This window comes from Micropterus salmoides, unplaced genomic scaffold (genome assembly GCF_014851395.1).
Source record: "Micropterus salmoides isolate LMB-PRFRI ecotype aquatic unplaced genomic scaffold, ASM1485139v1 Ms_hic_scaffold_18, whole genome shotgun sequence".
Classification (NCBI taxonomy): domain Eukaryota; kingdom Metazoa; phylum Chordata; class Actinopteri; order Centrarchiformes; family Centrarchidae; genus Micropterus; species Micropterus salmoides.
Genome location: NW_024040928.1, coordinates 14,070,929 through 14,089,282, shown reverse-complemented (window position 1 = coordinate 14,089,282; position 18,354 = coordinate 14,070,929). Strand labels below are relative to the sequence as shown.

The window sequence follows — 18,354 nt, the reverse complement described above, 5'->3', positions numbered from 1 at the left end:
GAAGATTTACTTTCTGAGATTGGCTCTAAACATGATGACAAGCAGATATTTGGTTTGCTCGTTCCAAATGGTGGTTTTGCGGAGGACTATCCAGTGATATCTCCGTTTCTGTCTGTCAAAACAAGCAGCGGGTGTCTCGGAGAAAGAATTAAAGATTCCCCATGTGTTCCTTGCTTTCTGTATTTGTTAGCTTCTAGGCAATGTAAGGACGAGCTGTTTTGTTTGGAAAGTGTGCAGCAGGTTCTGTTTTCCCCGTTGGAAGTCAGAAGGGTTTGATTGAATCCAATTCACACTTCATTTGTTTGGCCACTCCTAATGAAAGCAAAGTGTGAGGAAACACTCGGGTGTGGGTGGAGACTGAGGTTGTTTTGAGGTGTTGGGAGGGAAATAAGTAGTGAAACTTATATTCAAGGTACAGGATGTTAACTGTTAGGCTATTGCTTCACTGTCTTTCACAAGTGTTTTGTTTTTTTTATTTCTGCACTGAATTTATAACCCGGCAATTTAGGACATGTGTCAGAAATTAGACTGAGATTTGGGCTAATCCATCAAAAGATTTTTTTTATTTACTGAACCCTGTATTTGGGGAAAAAAGGTTGTAAAATATATCTGCCCATCTACATATATTATGTCCACCTATAAGCTTATCAGACAGATCGCGCTTTTGATAAGTTTCTCTGCACTGTGTGAGACCTTCACGCAGTCTTTCTTCTCACATTTAAATTTGTCCCCGCTCTTTCCCACAGGCCTACAATATCCACGTCAATGGTGTGCTACACTGTCGGGTACGCTACAGTCAACTTCTTGGCCTCCATGAACAGGTATGTCTTCAACCATCACAATAAACCCATTGTGGTGACTGGTCTGTATGTGAGGCGCACTGAAAGCTGTTTAAATGCCGCCACATCCACCCACGGTGACCTTTCGCTCGTCTTTGTGTTGCATGGTCGATACGCCAGCCTCCCATCACTTTGAATCACGACCACGGTGGCTTGAAGTCTTGTGCTGTTATTCCTCCCTTCCTCAAACTATTGCATGTAAATAGGCAGTATTGTGCAGGAGGTTGGAGGGGGGTGGGCGACATGGAAAGAATGTTCTTGGCCTTTCTTTCACTTCACCTGCTGGGAAAAGGAACTTAAGCTGAAAAAGAATAGTTGTTGGAAAGTGTTGAGTTGCTTGGTCTTAAGCATTTTTTGGTCTCTGCCTCAGTGAAGCTCCAGCTAGGCAATGTTTTGTTAGGCAATTAGTATATTTAGCACCTACTTGTTTTTCTGTAGTGCTGTGGTTGAAATGCACTATATATATATATATATATCCCCTCCTTAACATGCTCAAGCAACTGATGTTGCAGAGGTAGATGCATTGTCTGTAAGAGATGGATTTGTTTGCTGCATTTGTAGCTGACTACCTGTGAGCTCTTTGTGCTGCAAAATGTACACCACTGCATGAAACACATGCGTCTTACAGAAGTGCCCAGTCTCCTGTTTTCACACATTAATAATTAAACAAGCAAGGGCCAAACTTTGCTATCTCCATCCTCAAGTCTGTGTTATCCAGCCTGACAGTTGCTGTTGCCTGGCAACAGGGTGTAGGGAAGACACACTCGAAGCTTTAAGAACCAACCCTCACAGGGCTTCCTGTGGCGTACGCATGACCCCAAAACACTCCAGTGATTGCGGGGCTCACACTCTACCCACTTACCGCTGAGGAAATTTGAATGTTAATTGTTTCGCTTTTTTTCTGTTCTATAAAGATTTCTAACAAGGTCACACTTCTGCCTGATCCAAAGCTTGTTTAAGACAACGGTGACTACAGGGCATGTTTTGCTAAAAAGAACCTGCATGAGCTCAGATTTCTTTCCCATCTGTAACCTGTGCTCAGTGTCTGTGGCTATGAGCTGATTTTGTATGTGTAACCAGCACTGGCTCTGAAGTACTGAAAATACCAAAGGGCAGTGCGTTGGGGTGAAAAGCACCCCTCTCCCTTTTAGTACGTTCATCATCCCATATGTGCAGGAGTGTTTTATAACGAGAACAAAATGTGTCTGTAATTCCTAATGAGTGTGATGTACAGCTTTTGCCTGCAGCAGCATTCAAAATGAAAGCACATTTGACGTGTGATGTTGAGGTTTGTGATGGCTTAGTTTAAGACTTCCAAGGTTTAAAGTAAGTTACTAGGCCTCAGATGATAGAAAATGGGAATAAATTAGTCAAGAAGCTGGAAGACAAAGTAAACTTGGAATGAACAGACGGCGCGGAAACTCCACTAGCTAGTTATTGAAACGGGGCTTAAAATAAACCTGTGATTCATCTCAAACAGCATGAATGTACCTCTTAGAGAAATGAATGCACAACTCTTTAAATCTCTGTACTGTTGAGTAATTGAGTTAGGCATATGATCTTGTACATGTGGGTTCACAGATTTAATCTTCTCAAATTTCTGTTGTCAGAAGAACAGAAATACAGTTTGTATAGTCTGCTAACCTGCAGTCTCACCTTCACCAACCTGCATTTTGTGCCAACAGATAAAGAAAGAATATGGAAGCAACGTGGTGCCTGCATTCCCTCCAAAGAAGATCTTCACACTGACTCCTGCTGAGGTTGAACAAAGACGTGAACAGCTGGAGAAATACATGCAGGCTGGTGAGTTACTCGTGATGAATAGACCATTTACAGATGGCTTGTATAGCATTTCACTGCATTAAATTCCAGGCTACTTTGAGGTGGTTTTTGTCATTTTTTAAATGGGATACTATTCTTCTATGAGTGGAATAGCAGTATAGATGTCCCTGACAATTTATTCCCCCCTTTTTTTAAGTATGGGGGGAGGGGTAACTTTGCAGCACAAACACCATATCCTTGAAATATTTGCTTTTCCACAACAATCGCAAGAATGATTTGGCTCGGTGTCTGCGGGGAGTCCAGCCTTGCACAGGTATCTTCATGCCACATAAAAGCATGATAGTGCTTCACTAAAGAACTGATGACTTGAGCACAGAGTGCACTGGGAGCCAAAGCTAAGAGTTGTGCTGACACACCTGATGAACAAAATAAATCCCCAGTCAGAATTTCAGACCTGGTAGGGTATATTGAAAGTTTTATAGGTATAGATCCTTTATGGATGGGTTATGTGCCACCTCTAGGGGCTGACTTAATATCTGAATACCATAAATAATAGTTCAGATGTTCAGAGAGACAGTAGTTTTTATATAAACATGCCGCATGACATTTTTAAAAGCTTTCTTTCCCAATTCTTAAATCATGTTCAAGAACCCACTTGGGAGTTCTGAATTCCTAATTGGGAGGTTTTCAGCACATTGCCCAAATTTTGTAAACGGGTCGAGGGTGAGCTTTCTGCGTACACACATGAATAAGTGAGCTGGCAGCAAAGTAGAGGGTTTGTTTTAATCCTCTCAAGGACTAGCAGTTACAGCAGAACAAGGAAGCGTTGTTCGAGTGTGTATTTGCTCATAGTCTGGGAGCATACGCTCACAGGGTGTTCTTGGCTACAAGTTCACTTGGTTACATCATGGCTTTTTACATAGTTATGGAAAATGAACTGCCTCAAACACAATCTGCTCTGACGCAAATGGCTCAGAACTTTGACATTTTGTCAAAGGGTTAGGTGAAAATAGTAATTGGACAATAGTGTACAGGCTGACACACATTTATTTAGTCATACTGTAGTGACACGGGGTTATCATGCAAATAATTTAATTCACTGCTCTGCATCTGAAAACGACCTCAGTAGAAAACCAAAGACATGAGCATAACGGAGTTTTTTATCTTGTGTGTTATTTACCAAATCTGGGGCATTACAAAATGATGAAACTGGTTTGTAATAATTTACAGATAATTGAACCTATGCCAGATATCAAGTTAATGCTGTTTTGTACTGGCGTCCTTTCATAAAGTGCAGGGTTTTTTGCACGTTGTGCTAAATTTTCTTGGCAAATGTCTTGAAAGGTCAAACCCATTTAACAGGAACAAAAGGAAATTGCGTGAAAAGAGGAAAATTAAGAATTGGGAAATGGCTCTCGCCTGAGGAGGTTTATGTTTACATAACATCCAGAAATATACCCTTAACTTATTGCTGAGTTATCAATTCAAACGCAGTGAGATATTTTGTACTCATGTCGCCATTTTGTTTTCTCTAATTTCTCCTGTTGATTGCTTCTACAGTGCGTCAGGATCCCTTGCTTGGAGCCAGTGAGATGTTCAACAGTTTCTTAAGGAAAGCACAGCAGGTTGGTGTTTTGTTAATGTGCTGTACCTGCATTAGGCTTTTGCGTCAGCATGGTCAACAGGCCTGTGAGGAGGCAGGGTGTGCACCTTGAACCAAAAGGCTAATACAGTCATTTCTTCTCGGGCCAGTAATTACTTTAGGCAGTGAGGTCGAGTGAGGTAGCTGTATCCTTACTGTTTGTCGCAGTTTGTGGCAGCATGTACTCTTATCTTGGGTTGTGTCTTCTGTACATGTTAAGTGGTTGGTTAGATATGTCATTCAGGTTTGGCTTGCATGCAGAAATGTGCGAAATGATTGCATCAGACATGAAGCTGAGGGGAAAGCAACCTTGTGCAACATAGTTGCATCGTGTGTGGGAGCTGGATCCTTTTGAACCATTATATCATGAAAAAAAGGAAAAATGAGCCACCTAATGATTCATCCCACCACATTTGCCAAAAGGTTCTTTCTGCAGTACTAAAATGCGAGCAAATATAAGCTGAAGTGGATGATGCTGTAAGAACACAACTCATAGTGTGTTGTTTCTGGCTATAAAAGGCTATTTCAAACGGATGGCGTGTGAATGACTTATTCCGACGACGTAGCGAGGTTGATTCGTCATCATTCAAGCTGTGACCTGCGTTGCTAGGAGGGCTGTAAATCCAATAACCTTCATGGACAGATTCATCTGTCTGCAGCCACGTCACATCCATTCTGCTTATCCTCTTCTGCCCCCCCCCAAGCCCACCGCCATCCGCCCTCCACCCTCCACCCAGAGCCTTATGTACTGCGAGGACAGCAGGTGCAGAATAGGAGATGAGTTATCACCCGGCGTTGTCATTTCATCTGCACCTTTTAGTGGTAGGGATATACTCTGAGAGAAGCCCCCACCACCACCTCTCCAGCTGGGGGAACAGGGAAGATGAAAGATACTTAGCAGAGGTGGTAAGAGACTGCCTGGGGACAGGAGAAGCCACGGTTATTCAGTTTAAGATTTTATAGTTCTTAAAATCAGCTCAGAAGCTATTATTCAGAGATTTGAAATATTCATATGTTTTGGCAGTTAGGCTTACTTTCCTTACTTGTTTTGATTTGATTTTTGTGTGGTTTTGTTCCAACATCTGCCTCGTTCAGTTAAGGAATGAACAGAAGCACAAACACAGCAGTACTAATGAATACAGTTGCCTTGATGTCTGGGCGAGCTGAGAGTAGTGAAATAAATGGATGGGATTACTAGCTGCAACAATTAGTCAGTTATTAAATTAGTTGATTGACAAAAAATGAATCTGCAACAGTTTTACTGCTCCCAGGTCCTTAAATGTGAATATTTAATGATTGCAAACAGAATATGTTTTGGGTTTTGAAATTTTGGTCGGACAAAAGAAGACATCATTTGACATTACATATGATTTTGTTTTGCCTTAAATCAGCACTCAGTATCTGCCTAATCTGTCTGTGCCAATAAAAAGTCAGACTTCATTTCATTTGTGGCAGAAAAAAAAATCCTCATCAAGTAGCCTTGATTTTTTTTTTTTTTCTTTTTTTTTGTGCGTCTTCTCCATCTGACTCAAATCTCAACACACTTTTATTGTGTTTGCTAAAATTTCTTATTTTACACGTGGTGAATGAACCTTGGTACCACTAGAATCGATGTAGCTGCACTTGTCTTATCTTTAGTGTCAAAGGTTAAAGAGGAAAAGTGTAAGAGTACTTCCACTCTACTTTATTTGCCATTGCATGATAGGATTATGAAGCGCTTTATGAAAAGTGTAAAGATGGAATGGTTTAGCATGTTTTGTTTTTTTTCTCCACTGGAAACTTAACTCCTCTCTGACCACCCTGTGTTGTTTCTGCCGAATGAGTGAATTGGTGTGATTCTTTTTGTTGTTGTTGACCGACAGGAATGAAAACACGTAGCTTACCCATGAAGCTGAAAGGGAAAGCCTGTTGTGTTTTGTGTCGTTCCCACAGGAGACGCAGCAGATTCCCACAGAAGAAGTCGCTCTAGACATCTGCCTCTCGAACGGTCAGAAGGTTACAGTCAACATTCTGACCTCAGATCAGACGGAGGATGTCCTTGATGTAAGTGCCTGGGTGTGCTCTTTCAAAGAACGCACAAATGCACCGTTTTCCAGCCAGTATTCTACTAGTACATCATTTATAGAAATTTCTAATTCAATTTTGTAATAAAACGTTATACAAATTAAACATTTGTATGGAAAACAAGTGTGTTTAGGTTGCTCCCCAAAAGTGCAACATGGCTGAATGTTTCAATCCAGTGATTAAAGGTCCTACTTATTATTAGAGATGATGAGCGCATTTAGTAAATAAACCTCTTTAGTGTATAGAGTTTGTATAATTATGTTTGTTATCAACCTTCACAGTGTTTGTGTATGTTTAACGAGAGGCATTTGGTATGTGCTGTTCTTAACGGCACTGACACTTGACTGATTTTAGGGAAGCTGTATTGCTGTAGACTCTTCTGTAAGCTTTACAGACATTCATTTATGTAGACCCTCTTTACCAAAGCAAAGATGAAATGATTTCATGAAGTCAGGGCTACTTTGATCTGACTAATCAAAACAAAGCACACTGAATAGCAAGTTGAAAAGGCTTTACAAGCCTACTGGATCTAAGAATGTAATAAACCTTGGGCAGGTTAAGTCTTAGCACCCAGGATGACATGAGATAACAAAGCAAATAGACAAAAACAAACACCATTCTCAACATGTTTTTTTAAAATATAGGTTGTTTGTTTAATACGTTTTTTATATTTTAGCACATCCACCTGACGTAAAAAACAAACTCTCATCGTAGTAAAGATGCTGATGTTTCATCATGATGTCCTTTGTCACTCTTGGCTGTAAATCAAGCTTGTTAGAGTGCTCACATGAAAGTTTAACCACAGGTTTAACCTCTGCGTGTGTGTGTGTGTGTGTGTAAATTCTAGGAATTAAAAAACAGGCCACAGAACAAATGGTTGTACATGTGAAAACACATCAGCAAATATTGTAAATATTTGTATCACAGAAAGCCATTGTTCTGTGTGAGAAAATAATGAGAATGCTTAGTGCAGTTCTTGGAAAGAGATGATTAAATAAAAAAATTTAAATCTTGTATCAGAAACTAATTACATTTTTTATCGATATGGCTGCTTGGGTGAATTTCATGCTCAACTCAACATCAGCACAATAAAAACCCATAGAAAGTCAGTCAGTGTTCAGTTTCATTATTCTGAAATGTAGTTTATGTCTTGCAAACATAAATGGAATCAAAATAATTCAGATAAAATTACAAAACAAAGCACATTCATCTTCTTAAACCTAAAGGAGTCTAAATTAATCCTGTTTAAGACTACGACACATTATTTGCCAAATCCACCTCCATTTAAAATCTGCCACGTTCGAGTTAGTTGTATAATAGAGATGGTAAAGTGTGATTGTGGTGGTTATTGGTGTTGGGCAAGTTACTTACAAATTGTAATATATTACTAGTAACGTATTACTCCTTACAAAAGTAATATTACTACTTATTACTGGGTGGTAAAAGTAACTAGTTACGTTGATGGTTACGTTAGGCTACTATATTACTTAATGTGTTTCTAACAGAATGACAGCGGGGGAGGGGGGGGTGGTACAGCGAGAGAGAGAGAAAGAGGGAGCGAGTGAGTGAGAGGAGGTGTACGAATAGGCTAAATGCTCCTCAATAAAATATGATTTTAAATATGCCTAGTAAAAAGAAATAGTAAATCAATATGTGGCGTTCAGCATTGATAATTATCCAAATTATAGGCTAATTATGGGAAACCCTGCTTTCACTACCACCCCCCTTCACCCCCATACAAAGCAGTTTGACTGACTTTTTAACTAACATCATAGGCCTATTCATTACAGCAGCAAGGACTGTGTTTTTTACAAAACATATAGCCTAACGTTTCTTAACGGCACCGGCTGAAATAAAAAAATTAAGCAAGTAAATACTGACTTTTGAACAGCTGTTTTTCTGCACATGTAGCCTATTTATAAGAGCAGTGTTCTGTAGTTACAAAACGTTACGTTACGCGAAAGAACGCCTCTCTCCCTCGTTCTCCTTTCTTCCTTTAGTTGGTAGTAGTTAGGACATGAACAACAGAAGGTCGGGTGCTGCTGACCTGCTGCACAGTCGCACTTTCACATCAAGGATGGTGTGTTCAGTAATGCAGCGTTACTTGGATTAGTAACTGTAATAATATTACTGTTTTAGAAAAGCAATTAGTTACACCACTAGTTACTGGGAAAAGTAATATTAGTTACTGAATAACGCATTACTGCCCAACACTGGTGGTTAAATCTAATTTTTGATCTACTGGATATCCAGTCTTCTTTTTCCAATTTTCCACTTCATACTGAGCTGTTTTTTATCACATCTGTCTTCAACCTCTTCATTCTTCATTTCCCATTTTAAAAATAAATAAAAAAAGTCAGATTGAATTTGATTGTGAAAATGAACACTCTATATTTAAATATCTCGTCTTTCTGCAGGCTGTTGCAACGAAGCTTGACCTTCCCGACGAACTTGTTGGCTACTTCAGTCTCTTCCTCGTCCGTGAGGGTGTGGATGGAGGTTTAACATGTAAGTCTCAACACTGATTTCCTAAAGAATCCGAGGAATGCATGGGATGGAAACCTCAAATATTTCCCTGTCATTACTAATAGAAAGTAATGTTCCATTTAAATGATTAATTAATGGTTAATATAAATGGCATAGAGGGAGCAAAGTAATGTATCAGGAAAAGAAATCCATTATTCATTACTGCTGATTTATTTTGTTTTGAGTCACTCTAGAATTTATTTTTAGATATTTCTTAAAAGGGCTTTAGGTTTTTTTGTGGAAACACTACAGCTGGAAACCAGATAACTAAATGTGCAGCATATGTAGCACTTTGATAAAATAATGTAAATTCAAACTATTTTTCAGGTCAGGCAAGGACCTTTCTCAGTAGACACGCAAACCACACAGAACTTGGAGGACAAATCATTCTTATAAACGGAGAAACAAAAGCGGCTAGGAGTTGGAATTAAACGATGTAACGTTTATGTTTCACTGGAGACTTTCTGGGCAACCAAAGGGATTATTTACTGTAATGTCACACTTTTGATTTTAGTTTTTTTTTTACTTTGAATTCCCTTCAATGAGGCGTAAAGACTTGGCTCTGGCAACACACCAGCAGCTCAGTTAATCTGCCTCACTGTTTGGAGATGTGCTGTAGTTTAATTAAAAAAAGTAGAACGCATCTCCCCATGAGAGTTCTGTATGTACTTCTGTATCCTATACTCTAGCTAGAATGCATAATTCATTTATTAGGCGTGCTTGTCGGCCAGTTGGTGATAAACAGTTGCAAAACAGGCTGTGTGCCGTGTTATCAGGTTGAGAATGTAATTGCTGTGGTCTCGGCTCAAAAATTTGACACTTCGGCAGCTGCAAAATGGCATTGGGTTCACAGGCCAGTGTCTGATTAGTGAATACGTTTTTCCAGAGACTGCAAGAGAGGTCTACCATTTCTGTAGACTATCCAAATGAATTTGCAACAACATGAGGGCACTCAAAGAAGTAGATATTAGGAGTAATAAAAACTTAAATAAATAAAATCTGAAATAGAAACAGGAAAAACTAGGTCCATACTCTAAATCTTTGTAGAATTGTAGTTGGTGCAAGTCCATTTGCTTTTTCCCTCTGTATCAATATGACAAGGTGCTTTATTGGAATGCAAAGATGAGTGTTAGGCAATCTATACATACGCAGTAATGTGCAGCTATTTAATATAAAGGTCACATCACTAGGTCTCAAAAGTGAGTCTTATAAAGACAGAGCATGATTAAGTCCTGCCCACACCGGAGGGGAAAATGGTTCATCACAGTCACTCTCTATTGACATTGTACTGCGTGAAGGTGCCTCCTTGTCTCTACGGTCTGCTAGCACACAGCAGAAAAACGCCTAAAAGCTGCTGTGTGTTGGGATGCACTACCAGGGTAAATAACCCAGAACTAAGTTTTTATAAGCTGAGCTTATTATCTTAAAAACTGAGCTTTTAAGAAGATAAATGTGGATACAAGCAATAAGATGTGAGGCATCAGCAGGAGGAATGTGCAGTCCTGACACTCCGTGAGCAGCAAGCATTTTTTTTCAAACTGTCAAGATTGAATCTAACAACCGGTTTTGATCCTTTTTAGGTTCAATGATGATCTTATCTGGTGATTTGATCAAATAGATAGAAATAGTAAATATCAAAGCACTTTACTTCTGGCATTCAGTGGGATAATTTCTCCAATAAAAAGCGAGGTAAGGAGAAAGGACACTGACATAGTCTCACAATATTGAGTTTGTCAATATACTTTTCCACTCTGGTATACATAGGGTGCTAAAATAATCTGACATGCTGAAATCTAATGTTTTTAGCTAGCTAAAGGCATTTGTTAGCATTTCAGTCCTTGGTTGCGCTGATTGTTTTCCCTCTGTTGGGCGTGGTTTTCACAGTATGACACGTTGTGCACGTTGTGCACAGGCACACGTTGTCTCTATTTGGTTGCATGACAGTTAGCTGTACTTGTTAACCCTTTAAATGTATGTAAATGCCCATTATATACCTCTTAGTCAAAGCAGTTCAGTTTGCCATGATTGCGACTTTGTTCCTCATTTACTGAGAAGCTTCGCACATATTTATTTGTATTCACTTGTTTACTTAAAAGTAATTGTGTTAAGGAAGTCATAGCAGAATATTTGCATCTGCATTTGTTGTCACAAGAAATGCCGAAGCCGCACAGCCATAGAGGTTTCCTCATCAAGATTTTTCGTTTGTCCATTCCCCTTTTTTCCATTTCATCACAGCCCTGTCGGGTCAAATCCCTCCCCTCAGTCCCAAAGGTTCTCTTCTCTCGTCGTCCACCTGCCAAATGCTCCCCTACTCCTCACGCCAAATTCCAGGCTGAAAATGGTGCCAGGTGAACTTGAAGGAGTCTGTAAATATTGCAGGCATGTTGTATATTCTTGGCACAGATTAAATCTGAAAAACTTGAGCAGTATGAAAGGGAAGGGCCGTGTGTTAAAAATGACTCGACTGCTAGAAAAAATCCGGTGCACCAGGCCTTGGATCAAACACAACTGGTGGGAGTATTGACATAACAGGATAGCTAGAAGAATTCATTTCCTCTCTGACAGGCAATACGTTTCCCAGAAGTCTGTGTGTAAATCAATATATGCTGTAAAATATGCAAAGATATGTCGAGAAGAACCACTATGTGGTCTGAAATAACAGTACTGGTCTCCTTTATGTGTATTTTGTTATTTTATTTTTTTTGCAGTTTTCTGCTGACAATTTAATCCGCCTAAGAATGTTCCAATACATTTTCAGTTTGTATCTATTTTGTTTGTTTTTTTCCAAAATGAAAGTAACCCACAGTTTCTTCTTCACGTACAGAGTATCTCTGCTCATAAAGGAGTAAACCTACATCTACTAACCTAATAGCTTTACTAAAGCCAGTCATCGGATTTGTAGAGTTGTGCACATTTATTGATGCCGGAAAACCCAGCATCAGCAAGCACCTGAGAGCTCCGTCTCTCTCCTCAGGGAACAGGCCGCAAAACAAACAGCTGCAGATTAGGGACAATCGCACACATAGAGCACATTATCTTCTTTTTCCACATTTGAATACTCATATACACACAGACACACACACACAAGTTTTACCCTGCTGGGACCTGTCCAAATGGAGCTCTCCCATCCCTCATTGTTTGTTACCACCATTATCCAAATGTCCTTGGGACTTCACTGGAGCTCTGCTTGTTCCTTACTCACTCTCTCTCTCTCTCTCTCTCTCTCTCTCTCTCTGTCTACTTGTGTCTCTCTCTCAGTTGTGCGGAAGCTGCAGGAGTTTGAGCTGCCTTATGTATCCATTACCAGCTTGCGGAGCTCTGAATTTCACATACTCCTACGGAAAAGGTACCCACCATCTGCTCACATCATGACTTTGAATTTCATCTTGTCCCTCACAAAATGCTCTCCTCCACATGTAATTCTAGCGGTGATTTACTGTCAAGAGTAGTCATGTGTTATTTATCTAATCCTGTAAAGAAGCAGGTCAGATATTGCTGTTTTGTAAGCAAAACATAAACTACATCGGCAGTACATGGTCTAATTTAATTCAGTCAACCAGCAAGGCACTTTGCATTCTGGGTGTCTCTCTTTTCATTCCTTATCAGCAGTGAAACACTTGCTCTTAATGTGTCAGAACAGCGGTTAAACTAACCACAGGCTGCATATCAGACTATCAGTCAGACCGTCTTCTACAAAGTGGCACTTAATTTGGAAAAGAGACCTGAGTCATTTGTTGTAGAATTTCTTTTGCCAAGGACCGTAGTTATCATGGTGGTCACAGCAGAAAAGTCAGAAATTAGCAATTTGTTGTTGCTGTAGCAACAACAAATTGTGTAGGGGCTCGACAATAAACAGAATTGATCAAATTACATCCTCGCAGCTGAAAAGGACCCATATTTCAGTTTTCAATTTCTGTCCACAAACAGACAATAGCCTTCAACAACCAAAAGTTTAACCAACCAGTAAGCTAACAGCCCAGCATCTTAACTGGTCATACTGTACTTAAACAGGACAAACGAGTGCTGCTTATATAACATCATCTCTTATATATCATTGAGAACTGGACACGCTGGAATCAGGCGCATCATTTTGTATCTCATTTAAACTCGTTTTCAATGATCATTAAGAAAATAACAGCATATACTATAGCTGTAATTTCTTAACAAAATATTGACATTAGCAAATTCAGAATGGCTGTTGTGAAGGTGGTTGGCACTGGTGCAGGGTGGGCGGCTTCACCAGAACATGGCGACTGTCTAAACTTGAAACCCTTGTTTATATTCACCCAGCTACATGAAACAAAACTCTGTCTTTAAACTTCAAAATAAAACAGTAACCAGTAGCATATCCATAAACTGCTCCAACAGCAGCCATGGTGTTTTTGAACAATATTTCCTTTTACAGAATGTAAAGTGAGCGAGCATCTGTCACCAAGAGGTGCATGTCACAAAAAATACAAAAAAAACCTTCCTGGGTGTGCCACCCAAACAAATTCCATGCATGGAAAATACTGATGTTGCTTCCCCATCAAGCCGGAAGTTAGCAACTACTCCCCTCTTCAACATAACACTTTTGTACTTCCTCATGTGTCTGTTCTTTCGTCACCCTGCCTCCCACTGACTGAGGTACACAGGATGTTTACTTTCTTTCTGCCTCAAGGAAAGTCTTAGTCCTCCTGACCTAGTTTCTCTGTGGAGTGTAGAGCAGCGAGGGAAGAATGAATGTAGAACTAACAAGTGGAGGAAAAACAGACCCCCATTATTTTGAGGTCCTGGGGAGGGATAGGTCAAAACGAATCGAAAAGCTCTTTTTGGATAAAAGTGCATGCTTAAAATAAAGGAAATTGTGTTTCTGTCTGGTGAAAACATTGAATCTATATTATGTCAACTTTTTTTTTTTTTTGTGTTACAGCATTCTCTAAAGCATTCAAAAAATTAAAACAGGTATATGAGTAGAATTGGAGGTTTTTGTAGGTCAGCAGGAATATGCACTTTTTACATATAATGCAAATTGGTGGATAATTGATCATTTTGTTCTGTATATGCAGTAAGAGAATTCAAAAGAAAGGCCACATGTCTTAGCTGGGGCTTTTAGTGCACTCCTAATTGAAACTAAAGCAGTGAAATAAAAGCACTGACACACTTATTCCCTTCCTTCCCTTCCCCTTTCACTGCCTTTTAATCTTGTTCTCCCTTGTTACCTGCTATGAATTGCTGATGTGACCAGGCAGCATGCTTCGCGTCTGCTTGAACAACTTCTCCGTCCACCAAAGCCCTTCGTGTCATGAAATTACAACATGTTGAATTTCACTCCTGTAGTAAAGTGTTGCAAGACATGAATGCAAAGAGAATTTGTTTTGCCAAAGGGAAGAAGCGGATAAAGAATCCAGTGCTCTTCTAATTAAAGACAATAATACCCTTGACAGTTAGATAAAGACATTTCAGATCACATGTTTTTTTTTAGTCGGTCTTTACTCTTTTTTTTGTTGTTTGTGTTTTTTTGTTTTTTTATCAGATTTGGTAATTTCAGATCTGATCCCTCTGAATTCATGTTTTTTGTTGTTGTTTTTTTTTTAACGTCACGCTCCACTCCACAAGGCTGCCCTCCGGCACCCACACATCTCTATGCATCGAAGTACCAGCAGTGGCCTCTAATACAACTACCGTGCTGCCTACAAAACTTTGTACCGTCTTAACTCACACACCCTCTTCAGCAGACCAACTGTCCTTCAACCTCTACAGGAAATAATCCTTGAGATGAATACTTAGACTGCTACTACCATTGACATTTAGTTGAGGAATTTTGCCTTTAATGTATATTTAAGATAATTGTATTGAAGTTCATCGTACATTGGTCAGTTTCAGGCAGTTTGCCATGCTTTTTGATCCAAAGAAAACTACTTATATTCTAATTTGGCGGTCAAGTGTTCCTTAGGTGGGACAGGCCAATTCATCGACACCTGAAACATGCAAATGGTACAAAGATTAAAACCAGACATTTTTTTATTTACTCATGAAAAGTTGTTTTATGAGATGCATTGTTTTCACAGGACAGTCATAGGAAATTATATACTTGGAGTATGTTTCAGGCTTGCTGAGTCTCTTCAAGTCATTCAGACAAATTAGCAGTTGTTGCTGTGCCATTTCTGTTTGGATGTAGATTTGTAAAGACTGACTATGCCTTTTCTCTCTGCAGCTACTGGGATGTTGCATACGATAATGATGTCATGGACAACAGAGTTGGTCTGAATTTGCTATATGCCCAGGTAAGAGGTTTAATTACTTTGGTAAACCAGACAATGTCGTTTATTTTCAGCTGCAACAGTGGCCTTAAAAATACATTAAAATTAAATTCCCCTTGAGATATGGAACCAAACAGAAAATCAGACGTGATTGTGTTTGTTTGCATCTTGCATCTGTTATGTTTTATTGAGCCCGCCTAGTGCCAGCATCAAGGAAACAAAACAAAGGACTGCTTCAGCCCTGGCCTTCCAAATGCCCCCAGGCCCCTCCATTATCTGATGGTGATGTCAGCTTGTTTTGACTTTGCAACACCTTGACTCCTGTACCTCTTTGTGTTCCTCTGTAATCCTATTAGTGGCAGATTCCCTTTGCTGTGACAACTGGGATCTGTTGTATTAAGCATTTTTTGGGGCTGCGAGTTTGATTAAAATCTGAAACTGCTGAGTGTTGCCTCTTGTGTAGCAGAGAGGTTTTGAAAAAGGAAATCAAAGAAAAATAAACAGCGTTTGCGAGCACGTGCGTTTGTGCGCGTTTCTGTGTAATTATTTGCTGACCTGCACTGTTCACACAAAAGGCTTAGGGTGGGATTTCTCCCACATCTACCAAAGGGAGCACAAAACCCTGCTTTGTTTTGTTCACCTGTGTGAAAGATGAACTTCAGCTCTTGTTTTTTGCTTCACCAGACAGTGTCTGACATTGAGCGAGGCTGGATACTCGTCAACAAAGACCAGCACAGGCAGCTCAAATCACTGCAGGAGAAAGGCTCCAAGAAAGAAGTAAGCAAAGGGCTTCTAGATGATTCTGCAGCTACTGTGTCTCACTTGAATCCAGCTGATACTGAGAAATATCACTGTCCAAGGATAATTCTGTAGACCATAGAGAATACTGCATGTAGTGGATTCTGTGGTGCAATTAGCCTAGTTTTTCCCCTGATATCAATTTTTTATTACACCAATCCAGCAGAGAATTCAAATGTCTTTTCTCCAGGGATTAGACAGAGACACAATGTTTAGTTAGTCATCTAAAAATTGTTTTGTTATGCTTCCTCCCCCCAGTTTATCCATCTAGGTCAGACTCTTAAATATTACGGCTATATCAAGTTTGACCCTTGTATCACCGACTTCCCCGAGAAGGGCTGCCAAGTCATCGTCAGTGCCGGCAACAACGAGCTCAACTTCCACGTCAAGCTGCCCAACGAACAGATGAAGGAGGGAAGCTTCAAGGTCACGCGCATGAGGTGTTGGCGAGTCACGTCTTCTGTAAGTGGAAGTGTGTGTGTGTGTGTGTGTGTGAGAGGGAGAGAGAGCACGCCAGTATCTCTGAATATACAAAGTTGGAATCCACATTATTAAGAGGCTACGAGCTGGCAGAGTAGAGATGCAGCAGCTTTGGCTGGAGTCTGTCTCAAATCAACAAGTGCTCCTCCTGTGCTTCCAAAGCGGCCTGCTTACAGACCTCCTCTTACCCACTGCACCAGAAACAAATGTCTTTAGTCTTGCCAAGCATTAGTTTTTACTCCTACGCTCTCACTAAAAGTGCTGACCTCCACACCATACATCTTCATCTGTCCAATTACCCAAACACGCAGCCCACACAATGATAGTGCTGTATTGATCCAACAGCCTCACACACAGAGCAGCTTTCTCTCTTTGAACTGATAATTGTTTGTTGGTGAGAAGGGAATCTGATGGCATGCAGTACGAGGAAGCACCTAAACAGCCTACTCTGTATACATCCGTACAGTGCTGACAGCTCCGCTAGCATATTAAGAAAACAAATAGACTTTTTAAAATAAAAGTGCAGAGACGTTCAGGGTAGGGAAAGAAAGGGCAAAAGTGCTGTTTCACACAACATATGCCATATGTTTAATGCATGAGGTTACAGTTGAGACTGTCACCTAGTAACTGAATTGATCAGTAAACATGAGATGCTGTCAGAATCTGTCACACTCGGCTCAGCAGATGACAGTGATAGATTGATCTTGCCTACTCACTGCAGGTTGGATTTACAGTAAATAATCAATGCAGTGTGTTGCGCTGTCACTGAGGGGAAACTTTTTGTCATTTTCCTGAAAAGGTTGGAGTCAAAAGGCTCAACCACTAACAGTCAGCAGGGCATTTGTGTGAAAAACAGACAGGGCTCCTGCCATGCTGAAGAGATGTAAAATGAATAGAGAAACAATCTAATGTGCAATAACAAACCATAAAATAAATGACTTAAAGGGACATTCCAACAATTTAGACGATCCCATCCACTCAGAAGTGTTTTTGTCCTCTAAAATATCACACCTTGACTTTACTGACTTGTATCTGTGCAAGGTTTCTCACTAGAGAGATGTTTTCACATTCCTCTACTGAAGGGGAGATGTCTGTACATTTCCCTAAAATCTGAGATTCAAATGTACCAAATTAAGTTACATTTAGTATGTAACAAATTCAAAAGCCAATCTGTGTCTAGCAAATGACACCGGCAAAGAATCCTCAAACCTCCTCCAGCACAGAGAGGACGTGTTTAGTACAAAGAGCGAGAATTTGCAGTAGCATAGTGAGAGTTTGGACAGCAAACATGGCAGACGTTTTGGGTGTGTATCCTACCCTGGAGCTTCTCTTCACTATCTACTACATAATAACAATGTGACAATTTCAACGCAGGTATTTTTGTAGGTTTCACAACTACTAATGCTGTGTAAGCCACTGCCAGTTACAAGCTAACAAGCAACATAAACAAATGAAAGATGCTTACTGCACTTACCATTTATATATCTGCTAGTCGCTGATTTTGGTGCACAGAAGACTCCTGACTCTGACCGACACTCACACATGTAGGCTGAATATCGCTATGGCTGAATCTCTTCAATGTTCCCTCTAATGCTAGCAATCTTGATACGCTCCGCTCTTTCACCAGTCAACATGGCATAAGCAACAGTTGTAGGCGGGGCAGTCATAGATCCAGAATTTCTCAATTAAAGAGAGAGAGTAGATGTGCCTCCAGGCCCGTCATCAGGGTTATCTCGGCTTGGGCATGCAACTTTAAATGTTTAACAGTGAGTCAGTGTTTAACACTGGTGGTGTGGGGTTTGAAAGAAGTTTGCATTTAGGAAACGGGGAGGGTCTAATACAGATTCAGATCCCGGAGCGTTATGTGAAAAGAAATACCCGGTGGTTTTGGAGCTTGACCTACACTGGGAGAGAAAAGTGAGCTTCTACATGCTTCTACAGAGATTTTGATCTTAGCTTTTTTAATGTGTCTCTAGTAAGT

The 18,354-nt window shown here is 40.1% G+C and overlaps 2 protein-coding genes across 2 annotated transcripts in view; one reads left to right on the top strand and one right to left on the bottom strand.

Moving 5' to 3' along the window:
* atraid (all-trans retinoic acid-induced differentiation factor) overlaps positions 1-17,985 on the bottom strand; it is a 28,592-nt gene extending 10,607 nt beyond the window's left edge. The window contains exon 1 of the mRNA XM_038727169.1: positions 17,848-17,985. Within this exon, the coding sequence (XP_038583097.1) occupies positions 17,848-17,850 (3 nt within the window). The 5' untranslated portion in view covers positions 17,851-17,985. The remainder of the gene's footprint in view (positions 1-17,847) is intronic.
* The window catches only part of snx17 (sorting nexin 17), a 29,997-nt gene that overhangs the window by 7,012 nt on the left and 4,631 nt on the right, over positions 1-18,354 (top strand). Inside the window, exons 2-10 of the mRNA XM_038727167.1 lie at positions 747-821; positions 2,525-2,642; positions 4,182-4,246; positions 6,196-6,306; positions 8,745-8,835; positions 12,112-12,199; positions 15,050-15,119; positions 15,780-15,872; positions 16,152-16,355. Of these exons, the coding sequence (XP_038583095.1) occupies positions 747-821; positions 2,525-2,642; positions 4,182-4,246; positions 6,196-6,306; positions 8,745-8,835; positions 12,112-12,199; positions 15,050-15,119; positions 15,780-15,872; positions 16,152-16,355 (915 nt within the window). The remainder of the gene's footprint in view (positions 1-746; positions 822-2,524; positions 2,643-4,181; positions 4,247-6,195; positions 6,307-8,744; positions 8,836-12,111; positions 12,200-15,049; positions 15,120-15,779; positions 15,873-16,151; positions 16,356-18,354) is intronic.